The following is a 26,357-nucleotide window of genomic DNA, read 5'->3' as shown; positions in this document are numbered from 1 at the left end:
AATTTTTTCTTTTTCTTTTTCTTTTTTCTAAAAAAAAAAAAGGTATTTTGCGAATTTTGACAAAATTTAACAGTAAATCCTACCGGATTACCCTTTAATGAGACGTTTAGAAACTTGAATACCCTAGTTTGAGACGTTTGGAAGTTTAGTACCATTTTTTCAAAACGATCAATACTTCAATATCCTTTTGTGAAATTATCCCAAAAAGAAAAGGAAAAAGAAAACTCATAATTCCTTTCAAATTTGCTCACAAATACCCCGTTACTTTTAACGAATATTGCAACTACCTACTCAGATGAAAATGGTGGTGATAGCATGAAGGCAAATGCAGTATGCATGAGCTCAAAAGGGTAACCTTCTGAGAGGAAAAATGGTTATAGTATGAAGGTAAAAATTAACTTCTTTTTTAACAAATAAGGCACTATATTTGTTTGAATTTTTCAAAATAAGCAAGTAAAAACTATAGAAAACATTTTCTTCAATGCAAACCCCACCGTAAAAGACACTTGTGAGAGTACAAATATGAATGTTTAAAAACGAACACACTTTGGCTCTCTTCTTTTCTTATTGTTTTATGCTAGTTCGTTGCTGAGACCAGGTCGACGGATAACGATACCTTTGAACAAAGGTTTATTTAATGCAGTCATAAAAGAAAATAAACTTAAAAATAATGAGCTACCACTAAAATATGCTTGAAGAATCATGGTCAATCTTTGTTTTTGGCGGAGAAAAAAACAAAGAACAAGAAGATAATCATGGTGTTCTGTGTATCTCAAATCATGCCTCTCATAATTTCTTTGTAACAGAAGTGAAGATAGACTATAAATCAATGTGGGGCTCGCAAGGAGAAAATGGGCGAGGATTGTCTGTATGCATGACAGCAGCCAAAAGCAAAAATTCCTATCAATCCAGGGAGAATTTCCTTCCATCTTTGCTCATCTTTCTTTAGGAAGAATATACAGGTATAGCCCAATATGTTGATAAAAATACAGGTTGATGGCTACAGTTCCTCTTCCAGAATGAATTGCTTATAGATAACAGCAGACAAATGAATCAAAGAATACATCTACTACTGTGATCTCGAGGATTCTTGACACCGAAGAGGGCCACCTTCAAGTTCGAATTCATCTTCTTCTATGTGTTTAGAAAGGCGCACCGGGAGGGTTGGTGATGAACCTGTGAAGGAAGAGCAATTTACATATCAATGATCATGGTCTAGGAAACCAAAAGAGAACAGTAAATTTGCAGGGAAAGACACTGAAAACCCACCATCAACCATGTCCTTTGTTTTGTGAAGCAGAAAAGTTCCAGAAAGGATTGTCACAAATCCACACATCTCTGTGACAATTTGAGTTGGATTTTGTCTATCCCAATCCTGTATTGACAAGTGCGACACCCTTATTTTAACAGATTAAGAATGCGGTAACAAGCTTAATTGAAAAGAGTGAAATTAAGACCAAGCATGTGAAATTCATGAATACAATTTTGTAAATCTCAATTCATGTCTATGCCCAAAGAGAAAATAAGTACCAAATGCCACGAGAAAGTACTTATCAAAAACAAAAGAGAGGACAAAAAAATAAGTAACTGATTCCCTTTCTCAATATGCTGATCACCAGGACTTTCTGCAATCTAACCAGCACAGCTATAATTTTTTGTCCTCTTCCTAACTGACCAATCAACATTGTTTGGGTAAATACTAAATACCCACCAGATGCATTCAAAATAAACCAACCAATGTAGAACAAAACTTCCTCAGTTCTATCAAGTTACTAAGAATTAGTTGTAATCAGAATAACATAAAGACGATCAGTCGTTTGCTGCTTTGTCATGAGTAGATTACATGTAAGAATAGTTACAAGTGCCTCGGAAAACTGAAAGCTGGAAGCACACCTCCAAAGTAAATAGCATGCTTTAAAGTTGAATTGCTACACAAATCCATACTTCCTTTTTCCCAATTCATCCCTCTATGAAATTGTGCTGCCAAAAGTTTACAACCATAATAATTAGTTTTTTTCTTCCAATAGTCAATAAACTAATAGGAATCTAATCCAGAAGTTTAAAATATTAAAATACTACTAAGAAACCAAAGATAGTACCTAGGGCTGTAAACGTACCAAGATGGGCTAAGCTCGATAATAGGCTTGTTCCAGACCATTAATTTATAAAATGAGCTGAGCTCAAGCTTTAAATATACAACTTGTTTCCTTTAACAAGCCAAACAAAAGCAGGCCCATGCTCAGCTCGGTAGGACCTGTGAAAATTGGGTTTTGTATTTAATGCTAGTATGGAGCGTATAAATGGAAGACAGCAAGCCCAATTTGGTACCCACCACGGCAAGAATACTGGCCACACATTTAAAACCTTATTAATAAAAGTTTTATTACTTATCAAAAAACAAAAAAAAACAAAAAAAAAACCTTATTAACTTCATCAAGCAGGGATTATTATTTCGGTTTCTTTCTTTTTTTTTTCCTTCTATTATTTCAGTTGTATGAGATTTGTGCAGATATTTCCCACTTCTCTTTTAGTATTTAGCTTATCTGTGAGATTGCTTAGATAAGTAATTTCTCTCTTCCAATCTTGAATCTCTCTCAAATTTCTCTATCTAAACCTTCAACAAAATGTACAGTAAGGTGTTTGGTTTTTGTTTACACCTAAGTTTCTGATGAAATATGAAGAGCCAAGCTTTTTGAGAAGCCAAGCTCAAGTTTGGCTAGGCAAGGTCGAGCCAAGTACAAACACACTTAGTCAAACTCAGTTGAAGCTCAACCAGGTCTAAACATTTCCTAAATGTAGCGAGCTGAGTGTGAACAGCCAATATTCAGCTCTACTTGATTATAGCCCCAATAATACCTCTTGTATAGGTAGTTCAAAAACCATAATTATTCAAAAATCTAGATGCATTATGAATCCTTGACTCCATATATTCATTACAAATGCTGTTTCCAATGCACTTTGCATTGTTCTCTAGGGTTGGGCAAAACCCGCCCAATACCGACCAGGCCTAAGGTTACCAACCCGAGCCAAGCCACCTGGTAGGCTCTCGCTAGGCCTTGGTTTAGGATCGGTAACAGGATTTCAAATTCCAACCAGGTCAGGTCAGAATTCGGAATCCATTTTTTTAAAAAAAAAAAAAAAAAACTGAATTCCAACCCAACCCAAGGTTATAATAAAAATTAAAACAAATATAAAATTAGTGAGATATATACATAGACACACACACATATACATATTTGATAAGTAATTAGCCCCAAAGGGAATTCGAACTAATGACCTCTACCTCATAAGGTGTTGTCCTCAGCTAATTGAACTACATATGTTTATCTCCATTGCAAAGGTTAGCAGTCCTTTCACGCCCTCCCTCGACCCCTCCAAGCTCACCCAGCAGTCCACCCTCACCGTGAAGCTCACCAGCCTCGCTATCTCCTCCAGCTTCAACATGTTCTTTGACACCGGCACACCCGATACAAACCTTGCCTCCTCCCCTCCCTCCTCAAACAACCCAGAGAGATTGAACCCGTGTGAGAACAATACGATGTCAAACACGATCAAGCTCACGGGTCTCAGCAATGTGCTTGCCCTCCTACTCCAACTCCAACTCGTCTCAAACCCAGATTCTGATTTCAATTCAGACTGGTTCAAGATCAAATTTGCATCCTCTGCACCCTCCGCCTCCACAACATTGCAGAGCCTATCATCCTCTATATAAAATTTGATGTTTTTGAACCACCTGTTCTCCATGATCTCTGAGATCATATCGAGAAGACAGGTAAGGAGCCAAGTCAAAGTCAGCGCCAACGAGAACCATCATTGTGACGCATACCCGATGGTAAACCTGAATACTTAGCTGACCCATTCTGACTATGCACGGAAATCAATACCATTCAGCTCCACTCATAATTAAATTCCGTTTCTGACCCCCCTCAGGTTGGAATTTGAAAACCACCCAATTCCGATCAAAAGAGGTCGGTAACTAGCCCTATTGTTCTCATTCATCCAATGCTGAAAATTTCCTGGAGATGACAAAGATGTTTTCCTGCTTCATTTCTACTATTTCAGAGAGCAGATTTCTACTCCCACATCCTAAATATATTTCTTGCATTATGTGTTTTTTTCCTCGCTTATTTCTTTTACTTTTTTTTTTCCTTTTTTTTGTTGGGGGGGGGGGGGGGTTCAAATTTGTAATTGCAATGAGTGAACTGCATGCAAGAAAACAGTTCCCAAATAACATCGTAAAAAGAAACCAAGCACTGAAATCCAAATACTGTCTCAATTGTAGCAAAACCATCATTAGTCTTACATCAAAACCAACACTTCCATCATATCTTTTCCATATTTGACACTGGAACTTCTGACGTGTAACAATTTTAGCACTTAAAAAGAGAGGAGTTTCAAACAAATACAAAACAATAAACAATAAGATACTATTCCTCTTACGATAGAAGAAAGCAATCAAATGCATATAAATACTATTTATTTTTTTATTATTGTTATATAGTCACTTTGAAGTGTATTTTTTGCAGATTACATAATCACTCTCAAATTATAAAAATAAATAAATAAACATTGTATTTTGACATCCCAAGTCTTTTTTACCTTCCCAAGTTGAAGCTCTAGTCAATCATGCTCAATTTTCAACATAGAAATACTTTTAAAGGTTTTGTTATCGACATCTTTGCAACCAAAAGAAGAAAAATCAAAAGAAACAGCAAACTCAACTTTGAAAGGTGTTAAAAAGTCAACCCAAAAAAACTAGGGTAGTTGGTGCCAAATCAAAGACAAATATTGATGTCTAGTAGTTGGGGTTATGGAAGAATATTAGGAAGGGTTGGGGGAAGTTTTCAAGTCATACCAGATTTGAAGTGGGCGATAGCTCCAATGTTAGATTATAGCATGACCTATGGTGTGGGGATAGGGCCCTTAAGGATACCTTCCTAAATTTATTTGGTATTGTGTGTGCAAAGGATGCAATGTTGCGACTCTCTTGGAGCTTTCTGATGGCTCCATTCAGCGGAACGTGAACTTTGCTAGAGCGGCTCGTGATTAGGAGGTGGATGTCTTTGCCTCGTTCTTCAGGGTGTTGTATTTAGTTAGAGTAAGACAAGAAGGTGAAGACAAGTTGTGGTGGGTCCCGTCCAAAAGAGGGATGTTTGCTGTCAAATCTTTCTACATTATCATGGGTGGTAATGATGGCTTTCGTTTCTCGTGAAAGAGTGTTTGGCGAACTAAGGTTCCTTTGAGGGCGGCATTTTTTGCTTGGTAGGCAGCCTAGAGAAAGATGCTTACCATAGATAACCTTAGGAAGTTGCACCTCATTGTGGTCGATAGGTGTTGCATGTGTAAAATGAAAGGGAAGTCCGTAGACCATCTTCTTATCCATTGTGAGGTGGCCAGTGCCATTTGGAATGTATTCTTCAGTCGATTTGGGCTGTCTTGAGTTATGCCTAGATGAGTAGTTGACCTGTATGCTTGTTGGTGGACTTGGAGTGCTGATGTGTGGAAGATGATACTTTCGTGCCTTTCATAGTGTCTATGGAGGGAAAGGAATAACAAAAGTTTTGAGAACCGTGAAAAGACTTTGGAGGAGATTCAATCTTTATTCTTCCATACACTGTATCTTCTTCTCTCTTTTTTCCTTTTTCTTTTTTTCATATTGCGGTGGTCATGGATTAAATGTCCCTAATTTTGACTGGAGTACTAGAGACTAAGACCTATTCATTTTTTGTACTAACGAAAAACAAAAGAAACTTTCTGAGAATCAAAATTTGGAACATAAAAAAGTAAACTTGTAGAGACTCATTTGAAGTGAACAAAAGATACAATAGCGTTCATTTTATTGCCAGTTTAATGATGACGCCCACCAGTATAGCCACATTCCTATGTGTTGTTTTGAAAAATTTGATGGTGCTTCAAGCAAAACAATCTGAGGCTTCTCCAATGCCACAAATTTCAATCTTATACACACCAAAAGTCAGCAAAGCATCAGTTTCATAAATCAACGTCACTACAACTAAATTGACATCTCTGTCTATTTTCCTTTTGATTCTTTTATCATCGACACCTCCTTGCCCTGTTAACTTTACAACTACCTCTAATATTTGAGTTATTTTTTTCCCTTCAAGATTTTCTTCATTTCAAATACGAGGATGTCATCCCTTCCAGCTGAGTAGCATACAAAAGCACTTTATGCAGAACTAGCATGCACTTGGTTAAGCTAACATTAAATGCAAATATTTTTCTCAAATAAATCTAATGTTTACTGCAAGCATTAATTGTTAACAGTAGCAGCTTGCCATAAATCTAATCAAACAAATATTCTTATACCATTTAAAAAAAAGAAGACAGAAATTACCTTAAACATGATTACACTAGCCAGAATAGTTAACGATGTAAACATCACATAGTATATAGGTGATACAACAGCTGTATTGAATGTATCAAGAGCCTGCAATTAAAAGACAATATTAAGAAACATTTCCAGTACGAAACCTTAAACTACCACAAGCACTAAAACAGAACACAACCTAAGTTGAGTTCATATTATGTTTTCTTTTTTCTTTTTTTTCCTCTTGAGTATATAAACCATTCTCTTTTTTTGATAAGTAATAAGTATATAAACCATTCTCTTACAAGGCACAACTCAGCTAAAAGGTTCATGATCTATGAAAATCAAAGCAATTGTCAATGAAACAGATGACATTTGACAAAATTTTCACTGAACATTATCACTGATTATCATATTTCAACTTATCATAGGCAAAACCACATTTCTCTTCTCTAATGGGCAGTCTTAGCATCACTGTAGTAGTGATAGATCAGAATAGTAGATCCAAGAAACCTGATCAATAGTATATTAGCATCCCAACAGAATAAATGGCATTATAAAAACATTTCTGCCCTACTAGACACCATTGACTCTGGTGTCTATAACTGTCAGATTTTGAACCAATAGAAAAGAAAGTACTCTATAGATCAGAACTAGCAATTTCAGTTTTTTCACAATACATCAATCTTAAAAGGTATTATGATCTTAATACATTAATTTGTGTACTCAAGTTAAAATTACACTACGGAATTCCAATGCTGCTGTAGCATAAAATTAGTGAACAATTTGGGAGTACTTAGATGACCTAAGGATATTGAGAGATTGCTGCTTAGTACATGCCATTTTAATGTACAAATGATCACTTCTGTAATTTCCCCATCCAAAACACAGTAGCCATTGCCACTACAAGTGATACAGTATTGAATAATTAAAATTTAATGAAATGGCATTGTTTTTACATTTAATTTGTAATGATGATCACACAACTTATAGTGATGACAGCCACCCTTAATGATTGTTAACCATACAAAAACAAAGTTCACACATATCACAAGTGCGCCTCTTATACCAAAAACATGGCAGAAAAAGGCAGCATCCTTAAGTTTGAAGGAATCAATAGTAAATAGTAAAGGAAAAATTGAATTCTCTTTCTGCGAAGATGTGCATTACCTTGTTTAAATAATTCATTTGAGTGATCACACAAGTAATCACAACCACAGTAAATGCCCACGTTTGGGGATATACCAACTGATTCATCCCAGAGAATGTTAACTTTAGAGCAATTCCAAGTGCTTTAACACTCATGACCTGTCAAAGTGTTTGTTGATGTTACCTTAACAACAGATAAATTTGAAAGAATGGCAAAACCCATAGAGAGAAAAAAAAAAAAATATATATATATATATATATATATATATCAGATTTCAGAATATTCTCACATAGTCTGCACAAAGTTACATCTCCACCCTTGATTTCAAAATAGAGGACAACTACGGTAATTGTGGTTTGACAGGATGTAACTTTGTGCAGAACACTGCACATTAGCATCTTTCACAATGAGAGTAACAACTGACTACATACCGACAACGAGCCCACAAGTGAACAAACCCCAATGTACACCATTACATGCGTCTGGCCATACTGTGGCACAAAATAGATTATGATGATGAAAACCGCAGCTATCACCAAGGACGCATACAAAAGAAAAGCTGCAGGTCACAAATAAAATAATGAACTTATTAGGTTTACAACATGGTTAGGTTAAACTTTTTAAATTATGATTGTGCAAGATGTAATATCAAATTACATTAATAGATAAAAGAATTTGCACTTTTTTTTCCTAAATGTAAATGTATACCTGGCTCCGTTGCAAGATCCCATACTTCCGTAACAGACTCAATCTCACGTTCTTGAGGAGCGTGTAGAACAATTGTGGTAGAACCCACAACACAAAGAGCACAACCAAGAACCCCGAAAATGTGCAGTTTCTCCCGCAATATTACCCGTGCAAGAGCAGCACTGTAAGACAGTATAGCAGTTAAAATCAGTAAAAATTAAGACAAGTAACCATACAAGACTTTCCTCTTACCTGATAATAATACTGAGTGCACCAAGAGGGGTGACAAGAATAGCTGGTGCAAATGCATACGCTGCAAAATTAGCAATTTCCCCGACAATCACTGCCACAATGACATTATCAAATTAGGATGCATATATTGCAATCAAACTTTTGCACTAAAAATTTCAAAGGCAAGTTGCAGGCTTCATAATGATTAGAAATGCTTGTACGTATATAGCAAAAAAAAAGAATGAAGAAGTTGGAAAAAATATATGGCATTGAGAAATGCCAATAGTAAAATGAAATCAAAAGAAAACAGTGGAAAATGATGTACACAGCAACAAGTAATATCATTTTCAGCCACTAGAAAATAAATGAAAAACCCACTTTAGAAGAGGAAAAGACAGAAGAAAGTTTTTCACTTGCAGCTTTTGGATAATAATGGAATTTTCTTGTGTGTAAGATATAGAAATCCACATATTAAACCGGAAAATGTGTAATTTTGATCAGCAAATTACAGGAAATATAGAAGCACCAACCTTCAGTAACAATTATAGGATGACTGTTTGATTATTCACAAATAAAATTGAACAAATCAACCTTTTTATTTCATTTCATTTTATTTTATTACTTTTTTCAATGGCATTTCTCTTTCTTTCTTTTTTCTGGTTTGGAATAAGAGTGATAAATTTTCTTAAAAAGTAAAATGAACAGAAGATTCTTCCGTTGGGGGGATAAAAAAAAAGAATTAACATGATTTCCAGAAAAGGAAACCTTGGATGAAATGGGTATAAGATGGTTGACTAATCTTTTCAACAAGATTTTAAGTGCTGATAAAATGCCTGATGAGTGGAAGGAAAGCACTTTGATACCTACATACAAGAAAAAAAATCTAAAGTTGCACAAATCAATGTGGGATTAAACTTATAAGTCATGCAATGAAACACTGAGAGAAAGTGATTAAGTATAGGTTAAGACAGGACACAATATTATCGGAGAATCATTTGGTTTTTTCCTGTGTACTTGGGATGTGCTTTCTGTGCTTTTCAATGATACCTCGTTTACTTAAAAAAAAAAAATGGGCTTATGCCAAAATGCTCAGCTGTTGAACCTATTTTCTTATTTAGGCATCCAATGGAGAAATATAGAGAAGTGTGTAAAGCTCTACATATAGCTTTTTATCGATTTAGAGAAAGCATCTGATAAGATACCTAAAGGTGTTTCTCCTTTATACTCCTTGTGTACCTGAATAGCGCTTTTCGCTTTTAATAATTTTTTTTTTTATGAATAATTCAGATCTTATTGAGAAAAAGAAAAAGGGTTAAGTACACGAAAAGTATACAATAGGGACTCAACCCTATAAGCTGCTACAATGTAAAAAGCTAATCAAAGCAACCAAATTTGTAGAGACAAAGTTAGGAACATTAACAAGAACCCAACCCAAGAGACATCTCAAAAAATAAGATTTTAGAAATAGCACATTTGTCTCACTATCCTCGAAAATACGACGATTCCTTTCTCTCCAAATGCTCCACATTAAGAGGGCAGGAATAACTTTCCAGATAGCCTCTTTAGGATGTCTCCTCCCTTGTACTATTCAGCAATGAAGAAGTTCTTGGATGTTAGGAGTACTACAAATTTTACAAACATTCAGCCATAAACCCAGGTGATTATTTCTCGATGCGCCAAGTGTAATGCGTGATACCACTACTTATGCAATCCATGCACCAAATTCACAGAGAATGTCTCTACGATACACATTGCTTGACAACCAGCAGTGGCATTAGTTTCAAGAGAAAAATTATGTTTTCAAATGCTCATTTACCATGCTTATAATTCCAAAACACTTATGTGATACACTAAATTGATTAAAGTTAGCAAAATCAATACTCAAAAGTTGGCGAACTGAATTCTTACATGGACATCTAATATAGCATAACCAGTGTAACCCATTTAGCAGACTCACTTGTTATCATGCCAACCCACCAAAGCGGCTCATACAGATAAGAATAGCCTCCAACACCTGCAACAAGTATCAGAAGATTTAATAACTCCACACTGTTAACACATACTGAAACACTATGGCAAAACATTCAATACATGGCAGGCATAAAAGTAAAATCAATCTCATGGCATCCAAATACGTGAGGCATTTTGTGACTTGAGCAGACAAGAATGCAAGAACTGGAAAGAGAAATCAGACACTAATACACGTGCAAAATTCACTACAATTGTTCATTACAAGTAGTTTCCTTCGTACCAGTGTTTAGCTTTGCAAAACCAGTCAGATTTGGTTAACGAGCTAAAACCTAATGGATTCTGCACAAGCCTAAAGATACTAAAATAACATTCATTGTGACTAAGTGATCTAGTGTCCAATACTGAGCACGTGTGTCTCAATGAAAGAAATGTATATATAAAAGTAAAATAAAAAAGTTAGTAACATCACATAATGCTGAACTTCTGCCGAGGCACGCAGTCCTAGTAAGAACTCTAAAGCTTCCACAACGAAAACATAAAAGGACACCCATCAAAACATACCAAATACCCAAATAAAAGCCCTTCAAGTTTTATCAATTTTGAATCCAAAATCATAACGTGAGTGTAGAACAGTTATACCCCATCTACATTAACATAATTGTTCATTTCTCTCAAATGCTGCAGCAAAGCATTGTAATAAAATTCACAGTAAACACAAACCCAATACGAAATAGGAAAATGCAGATCAACCCATCTCCTTTCAACTGGTTTCATTGAAGTGGCTATCAAAACAACTAAGCCCCATCGAAGTCTACCCGAAGAAGCCCACATCAAACATTATCCCCAAAAAAAAGTAGAAATGAACATGCAACTGAACTCAAAATCAAAGAGAAAACGCCCAAACCTGCCCTGACCCCGCACGCGCCAGCTTTCTTCAAGCCCTTCTTCTTGACAATGAAGCTGGCCCCAATGAAGATGCTGGAAGAGAGAGCCAAGACCAATCCCTTGATGTTGTCCGACGACATACCCTTGTACGAGTCAATCCAGCTTCTCGACCCCGAACCCATTTCAGTCGCCATAGCCCCAAAGGCTCGTCCACCACCGCCGCCGCCAAACCCAACTCTTCCTCTTCCTCTTCACAATGACAACAACAACAGCTCACAAAACCTAGAGCTTCCATTCCATACGAAAAGGAGCCATGCAAAACTCAAATTCCTCCTCTTATCATCACCTTCTTCCCCTTCTTCCTCTTCTTCACAATCACACTGCTCCAAGCTCTCTATCTATACTCCAACAAAGCACAGAATTCCCATTTCGCAGCTTGCGGATCTTGAGGAAATGAGATTGTTGATCAAGATCTACGCAAAAAGAGTAAAGAGAGTTTACAGAGAGAGACAGAGAGTTATTCGGTTGTTTAATACGGTTTTAAGATAGATCGGAAAAGCACAAGAGTGTGACAGAGAAACTGTCTGCGAACATCATATATATCTTCACCTTTTTGTTTTCTTTCTTCGTATCGTATGGAAGACTGATTTGGGTGTGATATGGGCGCGGTACAACCATTTTTGTCTTTCTTAGTAACTTAAAAAAATATATAAAATTAGGTTTTTTTTTTTTTTGAAAAATGTATTTGAGATAAACGTGATAATTGTTTTTATTTTTAATTTTTACTAGTGTTTTGTGTTTTGATTATATACTAATGTTTTTATCTTGAGGAGAGAAACTAAAAACAGAAAACAAATATTTTGACAAATGGAGCCAATTTCTCAAAAATAGTCGCAAAAAGTTTTTTAGAATTTTTCTTTTTATTTCTTATTAAATCGGATTTTTCTTCCTTCTGTTTTTTCATTTCAAAGCAAAATATTAATAAATAACCGAAAATACAAATCACTAATGAAATATTTAAAACTTTTCACCTTTATGTCACATCTTAACATCTTTTCGGATAGAAAATATCTTTTAAAAAACATTAAAAAACAAACTTAAATATTTTATTGTTTTGGCAATTAATTGCACTCACAATAGACTTTTTATATTTAAATTTTCTCTACATTTTTAATAAAAATCACAAATAGGATCATATAACAGACTCTTCAGATTTTCTCTTTAAAAGATTTAAAGAGCCAAAAAGATAAAGTTATAATTTTTTTAATAATACTTTTTGCAAACTTCAAAAAATGTCTTCCATCACTCCCTCCCTCTCTTTTTCAGTGGCAAATTATTATGAATGATTAAAAAATAATATTTATTCAAAGTAGAGAAGTATTTAAAAAATTTATTGTTTGATGGTTAAAAAGTGACTAGTTAAAACTCTTAAAATATATTTTTAGAATTAAATTTAAATAAATTATGAAGAGGCATTGTGAATGCTATAAATGCCTTAAAAGATAATTTTTTAATTCATTACTTTTCCATTTACTTGTATACTGAGATGATATTTTAAAAATCAACCGGTTCAATGGGATTTTTTTTTTTTTTTTCAATGAACCTAGTCAAGCCAATTTTGGCTCTGATGCCTGGATACATCCATTTGGGTGGATAATGGGCAGTATTAGGGTTGTGAAAAAAGATTACTCACATACAAGTTTGGGCTCAATTCGGTTAAGCTTGACTTAAACTCGGTTCATTTATTAAAATGAGTCGTTCGTAAACATATAATTATGTTTGATTATTAAACGACACAAACTCGTATAAAATTTGGTTCAACTCGATTGATGTTCGTGAATAAGCTTGTATAGAAAGTTCGACTTCACTCGTTAACTTGTTCATATATATATATATATATATATAAAAGCATAAATACTAGTATCTTCTAGTTAAGATACTAAGATTGTAGTCATGTAGTTTATAAATATTTTATAGTTAGCTAGTGTATGTTGACTAACTATATATTGACTATCATTACTTAACAATTAATAGAAAACTATATACATACTATATAGTATATACTACTAATATAGTAGTATATACATATGGAAGTATATAGTACTATTATCTATACTACTATATATAGAAGTCAATATACATGTTCGTATGTATATAGCACTATATTAATTATTAAGTAATGATGGTCATTAGTCAATATATAGCCATATAGGTTCATATGTATATGGTATTGTATTAGTTATTAAGTAAGGATTCTATCCAACATCTTTTCCTTGAGGTTTTCTTTTTGTCCACTGGACTCATTAGCTCGGTCTCACCTTAGTATAGCCGGCTGGATTAAGGGCATTCTTAACCCTTCTTTGTGTTTTGGTATTCCTCCCAAGGATACTCATATCTTCCATATTTTTGCAGTTGTTTTATGTGATATTCTCTGGTTCAATAGAAACAAAGTTGCTCATGATGGTGTGATTCTTGCCGTCTTGGTTTTGGCTAGCTAAATTAAAAAACTCTTGCCGGAACACTTTGCATCTTGGCACCCCTCTTTCTTACTTGTGTCCGATAAGTGGTCTCCTCCTGGTGAAGGCACTTGCAAAATCAATTTTGACACAGCAATTATGGGTTCTTTCTCTGCTCAAGCAGCCGTCTATTGTGACTCTCATGGCCGGATCGGATCATCAAAGCTATTTCTCATATTAGCCCTCATTGTGATTCTGATTATGGTGAGGTCATTGCTGCTCGTCTTGCAGCCTCCTTAGCAGTATCCCTCAATATTGGAGAATTCGTTTTGGAAGGTGACTCAATTGTTGTGATTTTGGCTCTACAAAACCCCTCCCAAGTCCTGGATTGGAAGTTTTGCCAATTTGATTACTGATTCTGTTTTTATTATCTTGTCATCTTCCTCTTGAAAGGCTCGAAAAGTTTATACAAAGTGCTAACTTATGTGCCCATCATGTGGCATATCAGGTCACGACTAGAGTTCACTCTAGCTACATTCTCACTTATTTTTCCCCTCCGCCTTCTTTTCCCTTTTGCAATGGCAAAGATCTACCTCATTCTCTTTCAATGGCCAGTTGGTTGTAAGTCACGTTGTTCTGTCAATGTTTTTTTTTAAAAAAAATCAATATATATATATACAATTTAATTCTATATGTATCTCTTTCTTATTCTCAACTATTTTATAGATTTTGTAGCTGACACACCGCATTGTCATTGTTTCCTCTACCAGCAAATACATACACCCAATTCTCTTTTGTTAAAAAAAAAAAAAAAAAAAAAAAAAAGCCTAAAGAAGTTTCATGTCCATAGTTGGCCCAATTCCGGCTATAGTAGCCACTTCCGGCCAAAGTTGTTGATGTCCAAATTCCGGTAGTAGTAGCCGATGCCAGCCAAAGTTGCCGATGTCCAAGTCTCGACTATAGTAGCCAATGTCGGCCACAGTTACCGCAGTCAAAGTTTCTGTCATAGAAATCGATGTTCCAATTCAAGCCATAATATTCTTCTTTCTTTTATTTTATTTAATTTTTTCTTTTTTCTTCTTCTTCTTATTTTTTATTTATTATTATTATTTTTTAAATGTTATAGCCCTTTAGTGTTCAAGATCAACCTCAACGTCTGTGATCTACCATTGGGTTTGTGACGGCATATTGAAACAAGAGTTACAAGAGCTCAAGAGAAAAGAGTTACATGCACTCAAGAGACAAGAATTACAAGATGATAAATTATATTTATTGTTTTAATGAAGAAGTATAATAGACTTGTAACGTTTAAATTATTTATTTATAAATAGAGTATTTATATTAAAAAATAGAGGTTCTTTTTATATTAAAAAAATACATATATATATATATATATATATATATATATATATATATATATATATATATATATATATATATATATTATTAAAAATAATACATATGTCACCTTCTAATCGAGCACGACACGGTAGCATTGTCATAATAATGAGCAAATGACCAAATGTCAAAAAGTCATACCTCAATAACTCTAAAGCATTCTTTTTTTCTTTTTCTTTTTTTCTCAAACTTTTCATCCTTCCTACAAAATACAGAAATTTAATGGGGCATCATAAATTCTTGTACTCCTGCTGAGCCCCGGGAAAAAGGAAAGAGCCAACAATATAAAGATTGGCAAATTCGTGGAAATGGTTGAATGGTAACTCGCATGGTAATCGTCGAATGGAAAATATGGGCATAATAACGTACGATAGGGTCCCAGTTTCCATCTACGCGTTTTTGAATAGGCTGCTTCTTTTGGTCAAAGTATGGGATATTGGGATGGGCTCCATGCCAACGACCTCTCGCCAGTGTCTTTTGAGTGCTTTAAAAACACACACACAGACGCACACGTTCACACCCCAAAAGTGAAACGAAAGGAATGTGTGTGTGTGTATGTGTATGGCTCTTCAAGTGTGTTAAATAGAGTCAAAAACCCAAGGCGAAGAAGTTTGGGGCAAAGAAACCCCACCACTATGGTCTCTCTATTGACTATATGCTGGTCTAGTCTTTGGCAGTTGCAGACAAGCAGAGCAGTCCAGTCAACTCCACCCCCCCACGACACGCCAACGATCAATCTTCTTCTACTTCCCAATTTCCCACAAATTTCCTTGCCTTCAAACGAACCCAATACCATTACCCAACACACCAATCTCTCTTCTTTTTACGCTCAACCAAGACACCTCTCTCACTCTCTCTTCAACTGTTGTACTTCTATTCTCCTTTCTCAAATCTTTGCCTTCCATCTTCAGTACCTGAAACCAAACAATTATATATTGTATTAGTCCATACATGCATACATATTTGTGATACAAAAAGAACTGCAGAATATCTCCCCATCAAGCAGCTAAAATGAACAGGTATGAGCACAGCACTCCTCTACTCCATTTCTGCTTATTTTTCTTCTTGTTATGTCCTCTGGTCTTCTCTCAACTACCCTCAAACCAAAGAACCACCATGATCAATATTCTTTCTGAGGCCCTGATCAACAACACAGATTTATCATGGGACGTTACCACAGACCCATGTTCATGGAATGGAGTTACGTGCACCCATGGGAGCCTTCCCATTACCGAAATCTCTCTATCTGGGTTTTCCCTCTCCTCCTCAGATTTTCTACCTCTTCTTTGCCAGATAGATTCTTTGGTGAGTCTTGACCTCTCCAACAACAGTCTGGCCTCAATCCCAGATGGGTTTATCACAGATTGTGGTAAGATTGGAGGGCTGCAGCTCTTGAATATTAGCAGAAACCGGTTAGATGGTCCCCTGCCTCCTTTTCATGGTTTTGTTGGGTTGCAGTTCTTGGACTTGTCTTTCAATTTCTTGAGTGGAAACATAGGTTTACAGTTAGAAGGATTGGTTGCCCTGAAAAGTTTGAATCTTAGTGTCAACCTTTTCAATGGCCTCATTCCTACCAACCTTGGGAAAGCTATGGCTTTGGAGCAGCTTCAGCTCTCAAAGAATTCCTTCGAACGTGGAATCCCTGATCAAATCATCGATTACCAAAATTTGACCCTGGTTGACTTAAGTGTAAATATGCTTTCTGGCCCTGTTCCTGATAGAATTGGAGACCTCTATAAGTTGGAAGTTTTGATTCTATCTACCAATAACTTAAGCGGGAAAATCCCAGAAACCCTTTTAAGTATCAAAAGCCTTTCACGTTTTGCAGCCAATCAAAACAATTTTGAAGGAACGATTCCCAGTGGACTTACAAGATTCCTCAGGAACTTAGACCTTAGTTATAATAAGTTAAGTGGGTCGATTCCTTCAGAAATATTGTCACCATCAAATTTGCAGACGGTAGATTTGTCTTATAATTTGTTAGAGGGACCGGTACCTTCAAATATATCTCAAAACATGATCAGGTTGAGACTGGGAAGCAATTTGCTTAATGGGCCAATCCCTTCTGCAGCATTTGGAACACTTGAGAAATTGATGTACTTGGAGCTGGAAAACAATAGGTTGACCGGGTCGGTACCTCCGGCTTTGGGTTCTTGCCGGAATTTGATGTTGTTGAGTCTGGCAGGGAATAAGCTGAATGGTGCATTGCCGGGACAGTTGGGTGGACTTAGCCAACTTCAAGTTATGAAGCTTCAGTCGAACAAGCTGGTTGGAGAAATCCCAGTTGAAATTACCCAACTACAGAAATTATCGACACTGAACATCAGCTGGAATTCGCTGAATGGTTCAATACCTTCTGCGATTTCAAGCTTGCAAAGCCTTACTTTCCTGCACTTACAAGGTAACCATCTCAGTGGTCTAATACCCAACACCATTGTCAACATGGGCTCTCTGTTAGAACTCCAGCTTGGAGGAAATCAACTTAGCGGTCAGATTCCAAGGATGCCAGTAACGTTGCAGATTGCTTTAAATCTCAGCACCAACCTCCTTGAAGGGCCTATTCCAAAAAGTCTTTTACAACTTACTGCATTAGAAGTTTTGGATCTCTCAAACAATAATTTGTCAGGAGAGATACCAACAGGTCTGACCCAAATGGCAGCCTTGACAACGTTGCTCCTTTCTAACAACCAGCTCTCTGGAACTATTTCAAAGTCAAATCCATGGCTTACATTTGATGCAAATGGAAATAAGGATCTTATTAACGCTACAAAATCAAACACTCCACCAAAATCAGCCAAGAAGGGAAAATCGGTTACTGCAGCTTTGGCTATTGGGTTTGCAGCTGCTCTTTTCGCCGCTGGGGTAGTCATTGGCGTTGCTGTATCAATCTCAAGGCGCTATTACAGGGTTAATGATGAACAATCACAATCAGCAGAAGATCTCCCCCCTCCTCGGGTCCTCCAAGGCAATCTATTAACTGCCAATGCGATCCACCGATCGAATATCGACTTCACCAAAGCTATGGAAGCAGTTGCTGACCCATCAAACATCCAGCTGAAGACCAAGTTTTCAACCTACTACAAAGCCATCATGCCATCTGGATCAAGCTACTTTGTCAAGAGGATTAACTGGAGTGACAAGATATTCCAGTTGGGCAGCCATGATAAATTTTGGCGAGAGCTGGAGGTCTTGGGGAAACTGAGCAATTCAAATGTCATGACTCCTTTAGCCTACGTTTTGACAGTTGACAATGCTTATCTTTTCTACGAATTTGCTCCAAAAGGAACCCTTTTCGACATTCTCCATGGTAGCTCGGGAAATGCTTTGGATTGGGCAAGCAGATACAGTATAGCAGTTGGAGTAGCTCAGGGTCTTGCTTTTCTGCATGGATGCACCTGTGGTCCGATACTACTCCTTGACCCATCAAGCACAAATATCATGCTGAAGTCCCTCAAGGAACCTCAGGTTGGAGACATTGAGCTATATAAGGTGATTGATCCCTCCAAGAGCACTGGAAGCCTTTCTATGGTCGCTGGTTCGGTTGGCTATATTCCTCCAGGTGAGGAACTCTTTGCCTCATCTTACAGAAATACATTTCTAATTCATATAACAGCAAATATCATTTCCTCTCATTATATCATGTATTGATTCATTTCTGTATTATATCTGTTAGTGTCTAAACCTCTCAATGTATTTGTTTGGTGGTCGGCAGAGTACGCTTACACGATGAGGGTAACGATGGCGGGGAACGTTTACAGCTTTGGAGTCGTTCTTCTGGAATTGCTGACAGGAAAGCGGGCCGTTAGTGAGGGAACTGAGCTGGCCAAGTGGGTCTTGAGCAACTCAGGCAAACAAGATAAATGGGATCGCATCCTTGACTCCAACGTCAGCAGAACATCACTCGCCATTAGAAGTCAGATGCTTGCAGTCCTCAAGGTTGCTCTTGGTTGCGTAAATGTATCACCAGATGCAAGGCCGAAGATGAAGAACGTGCTGCGGATGCTCCTCAATGCAAGATAAAAGCCTAGCCTCATGGGATGGACCGTCTTAGAAATTGCAGTTCTATACTCATTTCCTACTAGAGTGTATCTGTAAAAGGGAAAGACTTTTCTTTCCATGCTAGAATCGACAAACTTTTAATTCTTTTCTCCCTCTCCCCCCGACCCCTTTATCATGTATAATATATATATATAGCGAGTTTGGCTTTTATTGACTTATTGGTTCACTTATGCTCATCTTCCATTCACTGGCCTCTAGATGTTGAGATGTATATATTTTACATATTATTTAGAACATAACAATCCATCATGTCACACTGACCACTGGATGTTGATATATAAAAGAACAGCAACACAGTTTCTTGGCTCGAACAGTTGTTAAATAGTTTGCTGATATAATACTACAAAATGAACCAAAATTGAATGAACAGAGACCCAGAATTTCTGTTCGGCTATATCCATTCAACTTGAAGGACATGCACTTGAAATCTCAAAAGAGATACGTGCATCAGCAAACTAAAGAAGAAAATCTGAGCACAAGGCAACAATGAAAAGTACAATTTGATATACTGGGCAACAATAAACAACCGGCCTTTATGACAACATCAAACTGAAAAACCTCAAATGTCTGAAAAATCAGGCAAATAAAATTGAAGAACCTAGAACTCAAATAAACTTCGCTCTTCAAAATTCTGGTCCTGTTTCCCGAACAGAGTGATTAGCTTCTGAATTTCTCCCATGAGTCTACCCAACCACGAGCCTTTGGCGCATACTAGGAGGAAAATATCTCCATTTGACAAGGAAAGTGAAACTAGAAGGTAAGATCTTTGGGATCCTCAATAATCTTTGCCAAGGTTTGCAAGAATGAAGCCAGATCAGCACCATAGATTACACGATGATCTGCCGTAACATTTACCTGTATATAATATATTGCATGGTCCCAGCGTAAGAATTCTCAAACTAACTCTAAAACTTGAAACTGAAAAATGTGAATTTTGATTTGTTACCTGCATCTGGTTCTTCATGCCTATCCTACCATCCTTGCTAGCAACAACTGTGGGCTGAGATGCTCCAACAGCCATGATAGCTCCCTGCATCAATTAAATCCAGACATAATATATCAACTAACACAATTTAGTCTGCACAAATCATCACTCTCTCGCAGAGAAACTAGCAGAGAGGAAAATGTTCATATATAGGTTTTTTTTTTTCAAAAAAAAAAAAAACAAAACATTACCGTTCCAGGTGGTAGAATGGCATCAAACCGATCAACACCAAACATCCCAAGGTTAGAAAGAGTGAAAGTACCTACAGAAGCAGAAAAAGAGCACAATGGGAAAACATCAGAAAAATAGCATGAGCTTAATCTGTTTGATAGCAACCAACCAACCAAAGATTGCTTAAAAGTATCAGAGATAAACCAAAATAAATTATAGGATAACCTCAAAAATCAAGAACTCCAAACATAATTTATTTAAGAAATAAATCTCAAGTACATCAAACAAAATGATGTCACCAACAGTATCACAAGTTACAGCATATTCAATATCAAAGTAATAATCACAAGCGGCAATCTGACAAAATCACCTTTTTGCCCAAGTATTTAGATCCCCATATAATCTGTGCTGTCTTTACTCATAATGGCAAAAACTGAAGCTATAAATCTGGTTTGAGGGGTATCAAAGAACCAGTTAATAGTATAAACAATACACATTATGATTCCGACACTCCATTGAGCCAAGGATCTTGCAAATTAATTTGTAAAGATAATGTGGAGAATCATAGAGCCCAAATCATGCCAAATCAGAGGATGGTGGTCAGGAAGTCCATCAAAACTGGGCTACGTGTAAGGGAAATGTGGGAAATCGAGATGAAAATACAACTGAAAGGGCGACAGTACAACTTTACACTTAAGAATGCCCTCTTCCCCCCACCCAAAAAAAGGAAAGAAAGCAAAGGAAAAAAGAAAAAGAAAAGAAGGAAAAATTTCTCTATAGTGTTGTTCCATCGTGCAGCCTATCGCTACTGATTCTTTAAACTAAAAAATACCACAATCAGGTAGAAAATCAGGCTGGAAGAATCAAGGCTCAACTCTTAATCCTAAGATATGTTTGCTCTTCTAGGGACCTGTATTGAGCTCCAGCCAAGTTTGAAGGCCTGAAATTGAGGTTGAGTTAAAGTGGGTACGGAGACAAGCTAACCCGTCCCTGAAGACCTAATCTCAGTCTTGGTACTTAAGGCAACAACCAATACTTGCAATTTGCAAATTGCATTTTGCACATAGCACCAAACGTTCAAGTAGCTGGTAGTCATGGGAAACAACAAACAATTTGAGCCCTACTTGAACAATGTGAAGATGTGTAAAAATACAGATTGAGGTGACTGGACCACCAGCATATCATCCCAACACAGAAAACACAGGATTACCTGGGAAGTCTGAGGCTGCCTGAGTTCAGCCAGGACTTAATACTTGAAGGCTATTTGTTAATAGTGATTAGTCAAAAAAAAAAAAAACACACAGGATATGTAAACTCCTCCGAATGAGAGAACAAGGGTTCTGCTGACTATTGAATCCCAAAAATACACACATTGGACAGAAAAGGTTTGGTTCCCTCATATACGACGTTTAAACTTCCAACAAAAGATTAATTTTCCATTTCAAATCAAGAGAAGACAATACATTAAATGTTAATGCTCCATACTAGGCTCGGGTTAAATAATCAAAACTTCGAAAGACATTCTTACGACTTTCAATATAAAATAAAATTTCAAATTCTCATTTGAAATTTTATTTTATATTGAAAGTCGTAAGAATGTCTTTCGAAGTTTTGATTATTTAACCCGAGAGAATTTGAAGTTTTTTGTCAGTTAAACAATATAAAAAATTGTCAGTTTCTTTGCTATAGTTGCATGGCATTAAGATTAAAAATAAAAATTGTCCAACACAAAATGTCCTATACCCCCATCAACGAGCTTTTTCTCCTTCTCCATATTAAATTATCCCACATAATTAACCCTTCTCTAACAATTCAAGTGTGTGATTTCATGAAAACCTTATATATGTCGAGGTCTTTCACTATCAGAAGATCAAATGCTGAACATAATCTGGAAGAAGAAAGCATACCCATAGAGTGGAATGTAAATAATATATAAAACAATAAGTTCTTGAGATAGAGACATCTGGTATGGTGAAATAAACACACAAGCATGTAAAAGTTATACCTGTATTGTATTCATGAGGCTGTAACTGCTTGGCCCGGGCCTTATCAACTAATTCCTTCCACTTTCTTGATAATGAATATATGTCGACCTAAAATATACGTCATTTACAATTAAAAAACAATTCATATCTAGAAAAAACCAACAGCAGAGCCAAAAGTAGATTAACAAGAACCTTATCAGCATCCTGAAGCACCGGTGTAATCAATCCACCATCTATAGCTACAGCAACTGCAATGTTGATGCTACTGTTATACGTAAAGCTCTTACCATCTCTGCAACTAGAATTCACAACAGGATGTTTAACCAAAGCAAGCGCCGTTGCCTTTGCCAGCAATGCCGTCATGGTTACTCCCTTTGACTTGATCTAATGAACAGAATTTACACTAATGATCAATCACTAGACAGAAGTTAATAATAAAACATTCATGAATTACTCTATAACTCCTTTTTCCATGAATTATTGAAATCAATGATGAAAGTCTTAGAGCAAAATCTCATTAGAGTATGAAGCACGCTGCACAATCTTAAGTGGCAGCTAAATGTAAACCAAATTAAATTGCACTATCATGTTAACATCCTAATAAAAAATCCTCGCACACAATACAATCTTCTTGTACATCATGAAGACATTCTCAAGAAGTAGCTAAATGCACATAGGACAAACTCTAAAAACAATAATCATAAGAAAAACTTCAAAAGTAGCGGCCAAATTGAAACAAAACAAACAACGAAGGAACATGCTAAACTTCCCCAACCTGGGATACTCACACTATCTCATCACAATTCTCCTTTACAAAATTCCAGCGATCAAGACTTCTTAAGCAGTAGCCAAACGAAATCTAAATCAACATAAGTTAACATTTTAAGTACCCAAATCTACGTTTTCATCCCAAATATTTCTTCTTCTTTTTTTAGAAGTCAACCCAAATATTTCAATTCTTCTAATAGTTCACTTTCTTGCAAAGAAATCAATGAACAACTACACCATTGCAATTCGAAAAAAAATCCACCATTCTTCCAAACCAAACCCATCATTTCTTAACTAGCAACAACATTACCTTCTTGTACAGAGCATCAAGCGCGTCGGTGGTGATAGTGTACCCGACTCTGAAGGTCGGAACGGCCAGACTCTCCAGCATGTTCCTACTCACCGCCGCCTGCATCGTCGTGAAAGGCACCACCGCCCCTAGCTCTATCCCCGACGGCGCAGGTGCAGCCGCCGGAATACGGATAGGCGCCACGTCAGCAGCAGCAGTCGAAGCAGCTGCTTCGACGTCCTTGGCCACAATTCTACCCATTGGCCCACTCCCCACGACCCTACCCAAGTCCACCTTCAGCTCCTTCGCGAGCTTCTTCGCGTAAGGCGACGCCACCACCCTCTTCCCTCCCTCAGACGCGGGGTGCGTGGACGCCACCGCCGCCGCAACAGGTGTCGCCACGGGAGCCACATTCACCGCAGTCTTCTCCGGTTCGGCGACTGGCGATGCAGAAGGAGGAGGAGGGGGAGGAGGAGAAGAGGAGGAGGAGGAGGAACAGTTGGCGGAGGCTTTGGACTTGGCCTCGTCAATCTCGGCCTCGGACTCGGCGAGGAGGGCGATGGCGGAGCCGACGGGGGCGACGCCTCCCTCCTCGACCATAATGGCGGCGAGGTAGCCGTCGTAGAAGGTCTCGACGTCCATGTCGGCCTTGTCGGACTCCACCACGACCACGCTCTCGCCCTTGGACAGCTTGTCGCCCTCCGACTTCATCCACGACACGATCTTCCCCTCCGTCATGGTCGAGCTGAGCGCCGGCATGAAGATCTCCCGGATCTTCGCCTGGATTCGCGTGGCGCCCCTGCTCCGGTGGCGCCCCGGAACGTGGAGGCCGGGGCTCCTGCGGAGGGCCGGGGCGGAGGGCACGAAGGAGGAGGTGCCGAGAAGGTGAGCCATTTGGGCGCTCATCGGTGTGTTGGATAGTGTATGTATTATGATTTATGCGCTTCTGAGAGTGTCTGTTGGTGGTATTTGATTGTTGGGTTTTAGGGACTTAAATTTCGATTCCTCGAATGCATCGAAGGAGGGCGGAGGTCTCAAGTCTCAACCACCTCTGACCGGTGAACCAGTTATTAGCTTATTATAATAATGTGTTTCGTTAGATTTGGTAAATTACAATTCATCCCCATATTTTGGGTTAAAATGTAATTTGATGAACTCTCCCTCCCAAACCGTTAAAAGATTGTCCATGGCCGTTGGTTGGTTGGTTGGTTTAAGGCGAACTAACGTCAATGGAATAACACCTACTGGGCTTTTAGGCATTGTCAACTTAGACTCAGCCCTGTGGATTTCACTCGGGCCCAACTGTCCTGATTTTTATTTAGAAAAAAGTAAACATATTCTCTTTAAAAGCTTAAACCATTATCCAATTGTTAATATGTTCATTAAACTAACAATTATGCCAATGGACTCTCTAAACTTACAAATAATGTCAATGTTCCTCGATGACAAAAATATTCTTCATAAAATTATAAAAATTCTTAAGATTATATAAAAACTTAAAAAAAAAAAAAAAAAACCAAGGCTTTTCAACTTTTTGATTTTGAAAATAGTTTTTTTCTTTTTTGAATTTATAAAGATATATTTCTCTTATTGAAACTTTTTTATGATTATTTTGTCTTTTTGTTCGCTTTAGGGAGCGTTGACATTTTTTGGGTAGTTTAGGAGATATTGACACAATTGTTAATTTGGATGACACATTAACAATAGAATGGTAGTTTAAAGGGTATGTATATTTTTCTCTTTTTATTTTTTTTAAATGCATGCAAAATTTGAACCAGATCCTCAAAATTTACTTGAAATGGAAAAAATAAATTTTATGATTTTTTTTTTTAAGCGTATAACAGTCCGTATGATGCCACACTACTGTACAATTTTGTTTTTATTTTGTTGCATTTTTAAATGACGTGACAATACGTATATTATTGGGCCTGACAGTCCCGATGAGCAGAGTAACTCCAATACCTGGACTACTTAGCATAGGGCCCAAACATTCAAGCCTCACTATAAAAGGGACACTCTTTTCGGAAGGCAAAAAATCTATCACTCTTATGCTCCGTTTGTTTCGGCGTAAAATATTTTATTAGAAATGTTTTTCGTATTTTTTAGTGTTTTGTGCAATTGAAAATAATAGTCAAACCGAAAATATTTTTGATTTGATTAAAAAAGCTTATTTAGTTTTGGAAAATGATTTATATTTTTAAATTCCGTAAATCATTTTTTGAGTTTAAATTTCTCATTCTCAAACCGTTGGACCACCATCAAGACAAACCCGGGCAATCGTCGGGTCACCACCAAACCACACTGGACCATCACTGAATCACCCAAGAGCTATTGCTGGACTATTGTCAAACTACCACTGAGCCAACTCTGGACCACTACCGAGACACCTTGGAACATTACCAAATTACCCCCTAGACCACTGCCAAACCACCACCGAGCCACTCTTGAACCACTACCGAGCTACCCCTAGACTACCACCGAACCACCACCAAGTCACCCTAGACCATCACAAAGCTGCATTCGGACTACCACCGAGCCACTCCCAGACCATTGCCGAGCCACCTTGGATTATCATCGGCCACGCTTGGACCATCCCTGAGTGACCCTCGGATCACAACCGAGCCACCCTAGACCATCACCAAGGTACTCCCGGACCATCCTTGGACTACCACCGAGCCACCCTCAGACCACCGCCGAGCAATACTCGGACTATCGTTGATCCACCCCCTGGACCATCGTCGTGCCCCTCGAACGACTGCTGAGCTCCCCAGATCACCACCGAGCCACCCCCCGACTACCACAGAATCACTCCAACCACCACTGAGACACCTTTGGACTACATTCGGACCACTGCTAAGCAATTATTTTATATTAATATTTTTATATTGTGAATAAAAGTTGATTTTAATAAGTTAATATGATTGAATGAAAATATAAAAAATATCTATGAATTTCTATACGCACCAAATGATGTAAAATGTTATATATGAAAAA

General features: G+C 37.3%; 3 protein-coding genes across 4 annotated transcripts; 1 reads left to right on the top strand and 2 right to left on the bottom strand.

Annotated features, from left to right (window-relative positions):
* Window positions 1-700: 700 nt before the first annotated feature.
* LOC133865694 (probable magnesium transporter NIPA4) lies at window positions 701-11,916 on the bottom strand. Of its 2 annotated transcripts, none has more exons than XM_062302126.1 (10): window positions 11,862-11,916; window positions 11,272-11,725; window positions 10,354-10,410; window positions 8,418-8,508; window positions 8,187-8,347; window positions 7,910-8,037; window positions 7,499-7,636; window positions 6,356-6,448; window positions 1,270-1,375; window positions 701-1,176 (listed from the first exon to the last, which is right to left on the bottom strand). In XM_062302126.1, exons 2-10 carry the CDS (start codon window positions 11,444-11,446, stop codon window positions 1,070-1,072), a joined length of 1,056 nt encoding a protein of 351 aa, XP_062158110.1. In that variant the 5' UTR covers window positions 11,447-11,725; window positions 11,862-11,916; the 3' UTR covers window positions 701-1,069. The 2 variants fall into 2 exon arrangements, 1 of the variants encoding a protein (XP_062158110.1); XR_009899791.1 differs by lacking the exon at window positions 11,862-11,916 and adding an exon at window positions 1,894-1,980 and having other exon boundaries at window positions 1,162-1,176; window positions 11,272-11,854.
* Window positions 11,917-15,673: 3,757 nt separating this feature from the next.
* LOC133865688 (leucine-rich repeat receptor-like tyrosine-protein kinase PXC3) lies at window positions 15,674-19,321 on the top strand. The gene is made up of 2 exons (XM_062302117.1): window positions 15,674-18,665; window positions 18,819-19,321. Exons 1-2 carry the CDS (start codon window positions 16,118-16,120, stop codon window positions 19,124-19,126), a joined length of 2,856 nt encoding a protein of 951 aa, XP_062158101.1. The 5' UTR covers window positions 15,674-16,117; the 3' UTR covers window positions 19,127-19,321.
* Window positions 19,322-19,513: 192 nt separating this feature from the next.
* On the bottom strand, window positions 19,514-24,439 carry LOC133865691 (dihydrolipoyllysine-residue acetyltransferase component 5 of pyruvate dehydrogenase complex, chloroplastic). Its single transcript, XM_062302121.1, has 6 exons — window positions 23,385-24,439; window positions 22,499-22,690; window positions 22,327-22,414; window positions 20,342-20,412; window positions 20,112-20,195; window positions 19,514-20,020 (listed from the first exon to the last, which is right to left on the bottom strand). The coding sequence occupies exons 1-6, from the start codon at window positions 24,267-24,269 to the stop codon at window positions 19,916-19,918; spliced, it is 1,425 nt and encodes a 474-aa protein (XP_062158105.1). The 5' UTR covers window positions 24,270-24,439; the 3' UTR covers window positions 19,514-19,915.
* Window positions 24,440-26,357: the final 1,918 nt, after the last annotated feature.

This window comes from Alnus glutinosa, chromosome 4 (genome assembly GCF_958979055.1).
Source record: "Alnus glutinosa chromosome 4, dhAlnGlut1.1, whole genome shotgun sequence".
NCBI lineage: Eukaryota > Viridiplantae > Streptophyta > Magnoliopsida > Fagales > Betulaceae > Alnus > Alnus glutinosa.
The sequence above is the reverse complement of the archived record's forward strand: the minus strand, read 5'-3'. Positions and strand labels throughout refer to the sequence as shown.

Bases quoted from the DNA above. Each gene is read 5' to 3' on its own strand.
- LOC133865688 (XM_062302117.1), top strand. From the start codon at position 16,118: ATGAACAGGTATGAGCACAGCACTCCTCTACTCCATTTCTGCTTATTT. The intron at 18,666-18,818 runs GTGAGGAACTCT...GGTGGTCGGCAG, and splicing joins GGTTGGCTATATTCCTCCAG to AGTACGCTTACACGATGAGG.
- LOC133865691 (XM_062302121.1), bottom strand. From the start codon at position 24,269: ATGAGCGCCCAAATGGCTCACCTTCTCGGCACCTCCTCCTTCGTGCCC. The intron at 22,691-23,384 runs GTAATGTTGTTG...TCTGTTCATTAG, and splicing joins TTGATGCTCTGTACAAGAAG to ATCAAGTCAAAGGGAGTAAC. The intron at 20,413-22,326 runs GTATAACTTTTA...CTGCTTCTGTAG, and splicing joins GCCTCATGAATACAATACAG to GTACTTTCACTCTTTCTAAC.
- LOC133865694 (XM_062302126.1), bottom strand. From the start codon at position 11,446: ATGGCGACTGAAATGGGTTCGGGGTCGAGAAGCTGGATTGACTCGTAC. The intron at 8,348-8,417 runs GTAAGAGGAAAG...ACTGTCTTACAG, and splicing joins GCACTCAGTATTATTATCAG to TGCTGCTCTTGCACGGGTAA. The intron at 1,376-6,355 runs GTAATTTCTGTC...TTGTCAATACAG, and splicing joins CTAGTGTAATCATGTTTAAG to GATTGGGATAGACAAAATCC.